Genomic DNA, 12,728 nt, shown 5'->3' with positions numbered 1-12,728 from the left:
TGCTTGATCCCATTCTGACAAAAAGTGTACTGTTGGACTTCTTCTCTTTTAGCTCATTCCCAGGACTGGACCAGTTTTAAACTTAAAATTCCAATGCAATAGCATCGTTCCCTATATTATATTTCGTCGTTTACTCACAAAGTAAGATAAAAACTCAATTAATCTTATTGTTTAGTTCCAGTTATGACTGAAATGCGCTAACTTTGCTTTACTGTATAATAAATCATTTACTTTAAAGAAAAGTACATTTTCAGCCCATGCTCATGTTGACAATAATTTAACTAACACAGAATTAACAATAACAATGTTGACATTTATGGTTTAATAATATAACAGATGAATAGGTGTAGTATCCGAACACTTTACATACCTTTTCAGTATAGGTATCGAAACCAAGTTTATACGTTAGGCTGTTTAGGATCTGAAAAACACAAATTCATGAAGACCAACCTTTCAAGTACGATTGAATTTGTCTGTTTCATATACATGTAAATAGAGTAATAAAAGTCATTATTTATTTTGTAATGCTATACTAAAAATCGAAAGACAACGGGGAAAAGAAGATAATACGGGGGCAATAGAAACATTTATCAGTTCTATAAAACAGAAAAAAAAACATGTCGAAAAAGATGAAAAAACTAGGGGGAGTGGGATTAATGTACTCTAAGATAAGCAGTATTCGCTTCAGCAGTGACAAAAACTACGGAACTCATTGCAAGAAGAATACGGCAATATATGTACTGTAACGGTATTGTGTTGGTTCAGAGTTAGCATTGTATTATGTTACGTCATACACTTTCATAAAGTTAGATCAAGATTTGAAACATCTAATTCTTTATTTTAAGTTACAACTAAAATGCGCTAACTTTGCATCACTTAATAAGAAGTGTTTGTCTCTCTACTTTTCATATGACATTTCATGAATTGAATGTAGTAATCAATATGTAGGATAAACTTGGCGTGAATGTTTCAAACGAGCACAAGGATATAGACTGATTCCAAAGACCCCAAGAAATTCAAAAGTTTAATTTACAAACACTTAGAAAAAACAAACACATCAGTAAATACATGAAATGCTAACCACATAAGCCGTCCATAAACAACTAGGACAATGACATAAACAGTTTGAAGATTCCCGAAAAAATTGATAACTTTCTTGAATTAACGACCACAGACAGCGTTTCAACTAGGTTTATATGAAAATATCATAGCCAAGGAAACATATCTAAAACTTTATTGGTCTTATGACTATTGGTGATAAAAGACAACACAAGCAAAGGTCTCATGGCAATCACATTAACAGCAATCAACGAAATAAACATCTTTTTTTTATTTTCACACTTTAGATTTGTTTCAATCTATGTTTAAAAACAATGTTTTACATCAATTATATGCAAACTGGGTCAAATGCCTGTTATTAAATTACAAAATATCTAAAGCGAGTGTGACACTATATCATTTGGAGTCCAAAATACACTTGATGTTGGATGTATACTGATTGATATTTTAGTCTTCCATTCATGATTTTTTATTAGTTATTATTGACGTTGAACTAGTTGTCAGTAACGGCATGTTCTATTATATTTGTACTTTGTTTGTGTTTATGTAATGGATGAGTGATTGATTTGTACCATGCCACGTCCTGTTTTAGTTTTTGTTTGATGTTTTTTACTGTATCGATCTGATGACATCATCAACCAATCATATAGTTTGTACTTATGTCGTACTGTTAGGTCACTCTCTCAGGTTAGAGGAGTGTTGAGCGCTCACAAATTTGTTGAACTCCGGTGATCGGTACCGTCAGAGCAAAGCGTTTCGTCTGCAAGACTAAATTTACAAAGTTGCAAATACTTAACTAGTACTTGTAGATAATGAGTAATTAATCATAATGTGTAATTCCTTGTCTAAGACACTAATGATGATGGTTGTTTTTCGTCCGTTGAATTAAAAACCACAAAATCATGAAACTGTAAAGTATCTGTATGTGTTTCCGTGTTGCATTAAAGTCCCGACGAATATTCGAGTATCAGTTGATAAAACCAACGAATACGTGATTAGTAATTGTTCAGCGAGTTGACATTTCAAATCAGTACACAAAAAAAGAGTTTACACGTTTGAGGTATATTGTTCGATGTGTTTTTTTTTTTCGACCAGCATGATCAGTGGAACTGTCTTTGAAAAATCTTCTCGTCAAGTCAATATACTAGATACTTTTAGCATGGTTAATAGCTAACGCTACATTTATGATCCCTATATGATATTTTTAATCTAAAAATAAAACAGGCGAATAGGAGTATTATCAAAACACGGAACATACCACTAATTTCCTAAAAATCTGTCTACACTCTTCCAAAGAGACCTGAAAGACAAAAATTCAACAATATTTAATTGAAAATATATGATTTTGTTTAATTCATGTGCATAAGAAACAAATTTCTTAATTCCTTTTTTTTTCAATTCTGTAGGAGGTTTACAGAGATCTAGAGAGACCACGCAAACTTGAAGATAGCAAAAGCGGATGTCATACGGCTTTTTAAACATAGAGTATCATGGTAGAAAATACATTCACACAGAATCAAAATCGTGACAAATAGCAATGTATTGAGGTACAAGATCCACATCGAAATAAAAACGACAGCAACCCTTGTGCTCTGAATAGATAGGCAGATTCTGCTCAATAAATGGGAAAAATCACTCACTGCATCCACAAACGGCGATAGGTCAAAATCAGACGTGAAAAAATTAAGAAAAATTTTGACAGTATTGTTGTCACTACAAATTAAACATTACAATGCAACATTATTGTTCCCTATATATTGTTTCGTCATACAAATATATAAACATAAAACACTTGATTCTTTAGTTCAACTCATTACTAAAATGCGCTAACTTTACCTCACCGGATAAGAAATATTTTACTTGAAACAATTAGAATTTCAGATGATTAAATAGTCATTTTGACATTTCTTTAATTTACATATAATTATAGATTATCGTTGGTCATCTCAACAAGATTGATTTTCTCGCTTGAGCCGATACGGCAAAATTGAGAAAAGCAATCGAGTTGAGATGACCAATGATAATCTGTTTATCGCTATTTTACCTATGACGACGTTGTTCATTGTTCATTGACAAGCGGAGCGTGCATCCTTAGTTTTTAGCGATAATTTTTCAAATCACTCGACTTCGCTGAGAAAGAAAATTATCAGTCGGCAAGATCAAAAGAAAATTTCGTAAAAGAGCGATAATAACAAAAAAGGTACAACCAGGCACACAATTTTAGTTATATCCGAGATCCACACATCTGTAAAGAAAGTAAACATCAAGCCTACATTCCAATGTGCTCTTAGTTTTGTTCATCTCGGAACAGTCAATTTGACACTACCACTGTATAACTTTGATTTCTTGCTTAACCAAGGACAATTGTCTTATTTAAGGGTTTTCATTAAACATAAAATAGAATATGCAAAAAGGAAATGTGTCAAAGTGGCAACAACCGGACCAAGGAGCAGAAGCCGAAGGCCACCAACGGTTGGCATCATCAGGCAAATTTAAAATGTAAACCAGTTCAGCGAAAATAGACGTCACACTAAACTCCGAAACATATAAATAAATCAAAAAAACAAATAAGACCAACAAAGGCTACATGGCCCTGACGTGGAACAGGCGCAAACTTGAGACGGGGTTAAACATGTTTAGTGATATCTCAAGCCCCCCCCCCCCCCCCCACCTATACCTATAGCCAATTTGGAATAAAAAACACATCAATACGCACAGTAAAACTTATGTTAAATGATGTCCGAGTGCGATGTTGAGTAAGGTAGCAGAAGAAACTTAGCAACATGAACATGAAGAACACAAATTAACAACGTACTACTGTCAGTTACTTACATGTCAGCTCAAGACCTCTATATACTGATTTACAGAGTATGTCTTCATCATATGAAAATCAGGTATCAATACTTCCCGTGAGGTGTTTAGTATCATACTATCAAAAGATATACTTGAAGAACATAACCCGTAGTATGCCAATAACTGGTTTTATAATAGATTTGTTTATTTCCGTCGCAAAGACCCTATGAGTGAGTCAATATTAGTTCCAAAAAATCCATCTTCAATTACTTGACAACGATACTGTTTAGAGGTCTGTAAAGCTTTTAATGTGCATCTTACCAAAACAAATTATAGAACCCCCCCCCCCCCCCAAAAAAAAAAAACAAAAAATAAAAAGAATACCTTAATCAAAGAGGAATTCAAAAGTCCTTATACCTGATAAAACAAACACCTTTCTTTAAAAACAAACAGTAAGAATATACAACTAAACCTTAATGGATAGCTAGACAAACCTGAACATTACATGCCAGTTGTTAATAGATATAGGAAGATGTGGTATGAGTGCCAATTAGACAACTCTCCATCCAAGTCACAAGTTATACAAGTAAACCATTATAGGTCAAGGTACGGTCTTCAACACAGAGCCTTGGCTCACATCAAACAGCAAGCTATAAAGAGCCCAAAAAAAATACTAGACTTTTAGTGTAAAACCATTCAAACGGTAAACCAACGGTCTTATCTATATAAAAAACGGGAAACGAGAAACACTAATGAACCACATCAACAAACGACAACTACTAAACATCAGATTCCTGACTTAGGACAGGTGCAAACAATTGCAGCGGGATTAAACGTTTTAATGGTACCAAACCGTCTCCCTTTTCTGAAACAATAGTGTAACATCACAACATAGAAAACACACTATAAGATATCAATTGGAATGGCTTTACTCAATCAAAAAAAGTAGTAACACAAATGAACATACACTGAACGAATAAATTTGATCTATGATACAATCTAAATACAAAGTTAAATAAATTAAGGGATGAATAATTAAAGCAAGAGTATTATACCGCTGTGAAATGCGAAACAATTTCAGAAAATCATCAACTTTGAAAAAAAAATACGTCATATTATACACAGGTAAAAACATTGTTATGGTTCCGCTATGTATATTATATAATCGAAATTTGTTGAGGAACAAACACAAGACAAAAACTAGTTATAATGAAATCGTACACAAATGACCATGTCAAAAGAAACAATTTGATACTACCACATCCTAACTTAAATGTCTCATTGAAAAACTAAATAAGAATAAATCATTCAAGGTAACTTTAAAAAAGTGAAACAACAAAAAAACACACAGAAAGTCCCTAATGGAATGGCAAAACTCAAAGCTCAACACATCAAATGAATGGAAAACAATCGTCATATTCCTGGCTTGGTACAGACATTCTTATGTGAAAAATTGTGGATTAAATCTGGTATTATAGCTTGCTAAACCTGTCCAGTTCTATAGAACAAATTCATATTACATTTCATTGCATATAAGAAAATAACTATCGCTGAAAGTTAACCAATCAAATGTTTCCCCTTTTTTAACCTGTGTACAAGCTTTAGAAACCATGTAACCTCAAGTTTTATAAAATATTCTATAGAAACCACAAATAAAAATTATGGAACTTTGAAATACCCAAGATATGTGTTTATAACCAAGATCTGTTTTACTGCAATGAAATGTTGGATTATTTACCTACAACTGTCAAATTCAAGGGAATATTTTTTTCGACCAATTTTCGTATGCAATCGGATGTGACGTACTATTATTTGGTGGTATAACACCTTCTATGGTATTTATGTTTAAATAATTAAACAGATAAACAGGTGTAATTTGAGAGCTTTTTACATACCTCAAACTCATTAAAAAGTTCTTTACACATGTGTGTTGGGATCTGAAAGACATAAATTAATAAGAATTAACATTTAAATACTGTAAATTCAGAAATTATTGCGTACAATTATTATTGGGATTTTGTCATTTTGGAGTAAAATGCGATTTTAATTTTTGCGATATTGAGACCAATCCTGTTTAATTCATATAAAAAATTTCGAAATGCGTGTTTAAAATATTGCTGCAACCACTTAACTGAAAAAGAATAACACCGGGGGAAAGAAGATGGTAAGGTAATAATTCAAAACATCATTAGTTCTTTCATAGAACCCCACGAAAAACGGAGAGAAGCTTTTGTGCCTAAGACGAACGACAGTTTCTGAATTACTTATGGTAAAACGTGTGTAACTCAATGCAATAACAATAAGTCGAACTTAGTTTTGTCAAACAGCATTGTGGTTTCAACAAGTAAAAAGATAGTATAAAAACAAAATCGTTCACTACATATGACAAAGTTTTAAAAAATGTCATGCGTCCGTAGCGCTGTCTGGATTCAACTCATCAAAATCACTAGAAGCTGAATATTTGAATGGAAGAGATATTTAACATGCTTAACAACCGAAACAGTTGAGGAGCTATCAGAACTAAAAGGACTTCAATCTATACAAACAAAAACAGAAAAGATAAGACACGATACCTTTGATTTTTTTAGTTCAAATGATAAAATGATATATCTCTTTTATAACCAAATCTTTAACTAAAAAAAAATGCGAACATCATAAACTAAAATATATAACATGTACTCGAAGCAAACACCATTGTCTGTACGCGAAATTCACGCATCTAAACAGAATTTCAAAATTAGGTGGAATTAATGTACTCGTAAGCGAAAGTTCTTGCTTTTTATAAAATGTGTTCTCGATGCATAAGTTGATATGATTTACATTGTTTCCATTACACGACGACCATAAATTTTAATATCAGAATGGTAAATTTGACATTACCATGATACACATATATTTACAAGTTAAAACATGGAAAATTGTCCTATCCAAGGTCTTTCTTCGCTAAGCATTGACAATATACTCATTGGCATGATCTTGAAATAAAAATAATGGAAATTCGAGTTTCCTTCAGTCTGGGAAATGTAAAAAACATGGTGTTATTAAGTTAGCTACTAACTATTATTATATGAAACTGATGTATTAGTCTTGCCTTAGAACATATTTATTTCATACCTCAGCGGAGTTTAACAAGTCCAGCAACTTATCATGCTTGATCTAAAATATATAAAATTCATCAGGACCAATGTTTAAAAATACGTAAAGTATGTAAAAGTAGGACATGTAAAAAGAGGAAACAAATAGCGAGCGGATAAATAAGGCAATGAGTCAAAAGTTTGACCATAGACAACACAATTGCTTAAGACAAACATGACGAAATAATATTTTGCAATATAAAGAAACAACACAAAGCCCACAAACGTTCATGGAGACGAAAAACTAAAAACGACTTAATGATTTATTGATCAGACTGGAAGTAAAGGGTTGCAAGTATATTGCATACACTTGAAAAAAGGGAAACAATTGTGTGTATGTTGTTGTTATGTCATGCACTTTGAATATGTTTGACAGTTTTTTAATGTACACGTTTAAATATTTATTTATTAATACCAAAACAGGCTTCCCTACGTTTAACATGTTTAGATAAACAATGAAGGTATTGAAAAAACGAAAAATATAAACCCTTAACGTCGCATCAAGAGTGAACGCCCTTGAAAATGTATCGGCTATGCTTGATTGGTTTTTTTTCTAGTTATCTGGTTATCGTTTTGCAGTTTTACATCATTAAAGGTGAATATATCATCTAGTTACCTTTTTACTGTATATAAGATTGAGAATGGGAAATGGGGAATGTGTCAAAGAGACAACAACCCGACCAAAGAGCAGACAACAGCCGAAGGCCACCAATGGGTCTTCAATGCAGCGACAAACTACCGCACCCGGAGGCGTGCTTCAGCTGGCCCCTAAAAAAATGTATACTAGTTCAGTGCTAATGGACATCATACTAAACTCTAGACTAACAAAGGCCAGAGGCTCCTGACTTGGGACAGGCGCAAAAATGCGGCGGGGTTAAACAGGTTTTTTTAGATCTTTACCCTCCCCTATACCTTTAGCCAGTGTAGAAAAAACAAACCCACAACGTTACGGACAGTAAAACTCAGTTCAAAAGAAGTCCGAGTCCGATGTCAGAATAGGTAACAAAAGAAACTAAACAAAATGACAATGATACATAACTTAACAAAGGACTACTAGCAGTTACTGACATGCCAGCTCCAGACCCCAATTAAACTGATTGAAAGATTATGTCTTCATCATATGAATATCAAGTACAATCCTTCCCGTTAGAGTTTAGTATTATACCCTCATAAAATATATGAGAAGAACATAACCCGTATCATGCCAAAAACTGGTTTTAGAATAAATGTGTTTATTTCCGATGCAAAGACCCTATAAGTGAATCAATATTAAAGCCAAAATATGCAATCTTTAATGACCTGACAACAGTATCGTAACTATATCCCTTCTTAATAAGTCGGTTTAAAGGTTTTGTTAGCTTTTGAGGTGAATGCCGACATTTTTGTGCTTTGTAAAGAATATTACCATTAAAAAATTGGATGTGAAATACCTGAACGTATAAGATGTCAGCAGGTTGAATTATATTTACGAATGATGTCATTGTACCGATGATACATGTAAAATTTAGTAAATGTTTTGACAAGTTTGTGATATCGAAAACCCTGGTGTAATACTTTTTTCAGTAATACACACATTTCTCTCGCTAAAATCTAATTCGTTGTTACATACACGAGCGAATCTTACAAGTTGAGAACGTCACCATCTAAAAATGGATAATTATCGATAGAAATGAAAAATCACGAAATTAAATATCCACGAAAATGCAGGTTTTCATCCATCCACGAAAATTGGTACCCACGAAAATAAATGAATCCACAGTATCTTTTATCATAAATTTTGGTATTGAGTTTCCCGTTAATGATATAGATATCAAGATCTAGGAAAGGGCAGTGTTCATTGTTAGTATTAGCTTTATTTAAAATTAGTTCAACAGGATAAATTTCTTTAGTTTACATACTGAAGTTGTCATTATTGAGAGCCAAATCATCCAAATATCTAAAAGTATAGTTAAATTTTTGTTTCAGATGTTGTTTTGATGGGTCTTTGATGATTTTAGTCATAAAATGTAACTCATAACAATACAGAAACAGGTCCTCAATAAGTGGTGCACAGTTAGTACCCATTGGAATTCCGATAACTTGACGATATACGGAATCTCTAAAGCGAATAAAAATGTTATCTAATAAAAATTCTAGGGCAGTTATAGTATCAAAGCATGTCCAATTGACATAGTTCTTTTGTTTGTTGTTACTAAAAAATGACCTAAAAGAGTTTGAACATATGTAATCGCATTCTTTCTTTTTAAATGCCCATTTAATTAGGTGTGTGAATTTTTTCTTAATAAGAATATAAGGCAAAGTAGTTTATAGGGTAGAAAAATAAAAAAATTTGGACAGATTCAAAATCACCAATATAAGCATGCAATTTATCAAGTACTTCCAACGAATTTTTGACACTCCAACAGTAATTAATTCCACTATTTTCAAAGGGCTTATTAGAACAATTTATTATTAGGTTTTTGGTTGTACCAAGTATACTAGTAAGTAGAATAGATAATTTAGTAGTGGAACAATGGCTTGAAGACGAAATAAATCTATATTTGTAAGGTGTTTTGTGTAGCTTCGGAAGCCAGTACATAGTTGGAACTTTCATTGTATTTGGTTCTGCTTGTAAAGAAGTAGCTAAAAGATTATGTTTGTTACAGATGTTGTTTTCCGAAAATGGAGTCAGTTGGAATGTTGGTGAATTCGTGATTTCTTTTTGCAGAATTTCAATGTAAAATTTACGTCAAACAATAATGATATTATTAGCAGCTTTATCAGCCGGGACAAAAACAAATTCCTTGGCGAGTTCTTTTAGTTGATGTTTGATACGAGAAATAGGGTTTTTATGGTTGTTGTTAAAAGTAAAGTGTTCTTTAAAATGTTGTATACGTATATCAACTATGTTCATTACTGAATTAAAAAAAAAGTCCAAAGATTTCTTGTCAGCTTTTTATCGTTTTATCCCATTTCGAACAGTAAGTACAGAGTGAGTCGTGGATGGTATTACGGCACTCAGATGGTATTACGACACTCATTTCAATTAATAATTGACGGGGGACAAAATTTTGGTCATTTACTGAGGAATGATTTCAACTCTCGGTCACGAACGATGTTAAGGTCTCATGTTATAACATGGGAACTTGGGCCATAAATGTATTCGGAATTACTGCAATTACATGACGTAGGTGTATTGTCACTGATGTTTACATCTTTACACACTTGGCTATAATTAAACACATATTTCCGAGTAGATTTTTTGTAAACATAACAAATAAGAGGGAGTTCAGTATTATCAAAATATCCAGGAATTTGTTCTTTAACAGAATGATTATCAAAAATACCGGCAATATTTACAAAATCAAAACCTTTATTGACATACTTGATTTTAATAAAATGATTTTATGATTACCAGGGCGATCAATTTTGGGAAACAGTTTAGAATAACAATATGCCATTATAATTTGAACGATTTCATACTTAGGACTGCAATATGGAATTGTGTTGCAATCCTCTAAAATGTTATGTAATTTGTTAACAGGTAAAGAACATAGCTTGGTTAACAGATAATGTCTGCCGTTGTTTTTTGAAATAGAAATTAGGTCCGAAATATTTGTATGGTTGGTTCGAAATTTTCTTTGATTGCGATTTTTTCTTCGCCCATGAGAACGGTTTTTACGAGCAGTTTTTGAAACTATATCCAAAATATTAACAGAATCGGTTCTTGATATATTACTAATTCCCATGATATTATCAATAAGGCCGAGAGGAAAGACTGTCTGTAATTTTTTAATCCAATTTAATTCAATTATTTTCCGTGATCGTACAAACTTTGAATGAGATTCATCAGTCTGCTTATTTACTACTTTTAAAGGTTAAACTGTTAAATATTTAAGAGGATGATTGTGCTTCTTAAGGTGTTGATAAATGATACTTTTGAATTTATTGGGTTTTTTAAAACGATAAAGGTGTTCTTGCGTGCGTTGAGATAAATGGCGTCCAGTTTCACCTACGTACTGAATACCCCATCCCGGTTTGTTTCATGTGAGTAAATAGATAATACTGTTTGTTTTTCAAGTTATATCAGTTTCAAAATTTAAGGAAAATGTGCGACCATTAAACGTGGACCTTACCGTATTGTTGGTTGAAAGACGGGGACATGTAAGTCATTTTATGGCATGACACTTATCGATAGAAGGGTAACCACGATTTTTATTGTTAAAAATGTTAGCGATGGTAGTATTTTTAGATAAACGATTTTGAAGATTGAGACGTGTAGATACACTTTGAACGAGTTTAGTATTTGATATTTTTCCATTTCTAAGCTTCATTTTTGTTTTTAGTGAATTTTATTTGAAAGGAGCAAAGACTGGCGTCCGGAATATGAACCAGCACACAAGGAATTGAATAATGTGAAAAGGATAAAACGGTTGTCAAAAGACGTCAAACGCTATCCATCATAAAGTACCCGACAAAATATATAAACTACAAAACCAGAGGACAAAACAAAAGACAGGGTATATCAGGGTAGCGATTGACGTCTGACTAAATAGCTGAATATTGAAATATTATATTTTGATAAATATTCCTAGAGTAATGAACATCGAGAAGTTCTCGCTCGGACACACACTCCATTATCTAGTATATTATAAGAGCATAAACCTGAAGCACGGGGAGGCACTCTTCTGTCTCCACGAAGCACTAATGACAAACTCTGTAAAAAATAAAATTGAGAATGGAAATGGGGAATGTGTCAAAGAGACAACAACCCGACCAAAGAGCAGACAACAGCCGAAGGCCACCAATGGGTTTTCAATGCAGCAAGAAACACCCGCACCCGGAGGCGTTCTTCAGCTGGCCCCTAAAAAATGTATACTAGTTCAGTGATAATGGACGTCATACTAAAATCCGAAATATACACAAGAAAATAAAATTAGAAATCAAACCAGACTTACAAAGGCCAGAGGCTCCTGACTTGGGACAGGCGCAAAAATGCGGCGGTGTTAAACATGTTTTTTGAGATCTCAACCCTCCCCCTACATATATATATTGATTGTATATCTAGTTTTGCAATGAAGCTGTGGCAATTTGGTAAAAGAACAGAGAACACGCCATTCATCCTACCTATGGATCGAAAAGTTTACAAACTGAACCAACGGAGTGTCATTGTTAGTTTAACGATTGTATTACTACGTCGGTCCAACGTTTGTTCAACATCAGCTGTATTGTTCCATCATTTGGCCAACGTTGGACCTTTGTAATATGTAAAACCTTAAAACGTTGTGCTTAAGTTTAACCATCACGTTAGGCCAACATAAGGCCACTTTGCACATATACAATGTGGAGCCAATGAATGTAGATACTCTGAGCCATGGTTGTGCCAATGTACAAACGTTGTCTTGAACCTTACAAAAATTGAAATTTAACTTTGACCCAAAACCTGCAACGTTTAAACACAATATCAGCATTGAAGAAACATTTATAGCTTGTAAATAATAAGCAAAATATCAACTTTTGAATCATTTTTCCGTCAAGCTAAAAATTATTTTTAAAATTAATATGTGCACGTTTTAAAAACGTTGGCATTTACTTACTATTACAAATATAACAATTTACATACAACACCAGACGATGGTGATACTAAATATTCAAAGAACAAGTACAAAATCAATGGGCGTAAATATACAACAATTCAGATAGCAAACTTAATTTTGTTGTTTACAAGAGAGGCGAAACATACCAAAGAGACATTCAATCTCT

At 32.9% G+C, this 12,728-nt stretch overlaps 1 protein-coding gene across 1 annotated transcript in view; it reads right to left on the bottom strand.

Annotated features, from left to right (window-relative positions):
- Positions 1-7,004, bottom strand: part of LOC127712763 (uncharacterized) — a 32,714-nt gene extending 25,710 nt beyond the window's left edge. The window contains exons 1-4 of the mRNA XM_052219383.1: positions 6,967-7,004; positions 5,748-5,789; positions 2,318-2,359; positions 371-421 (exon numbers count right to left, since the gene is read on the bottom strand). Of these exons, the coding sequence (XP_052075343.1) occupies positions 371-421; positions 2,318-2,359; positions 5,748-5,777 (123 nt within the window). The 5' untranslated portion in view covers positions 5,778-5,789; positions 6,967-7,004. The remainder of the gene's footprint in view (positions 1-370; positions 422-2,317; positions 2,360-5,747; positions 5,790-6,966) is intronic.
- Positions 7,005-12,728: the final 5,724 nt, after the last annotated feature.

The sequence above is a fragment of the Mytilus californianus genome, unplaced genomic scaffold (assembly GCF_021869535.1).
Source record: "Mytilus californianus isolate M0D057914Y unplaced genomic scaffold, xbMytCali1.0.p SCAF_8, whole genome shotgun sequence".
Taxonomy (NCBI): Eukaryota; Metazoa; Mollusca; class Bivalvia; order Mytilida; family Mytilidae; genus Mytilus; species Mytilus californianus.
Note: the sequence above shows the minus strand (reverse complement) of the source record. Positions and strands in the feature narration are given on the sequence as shown.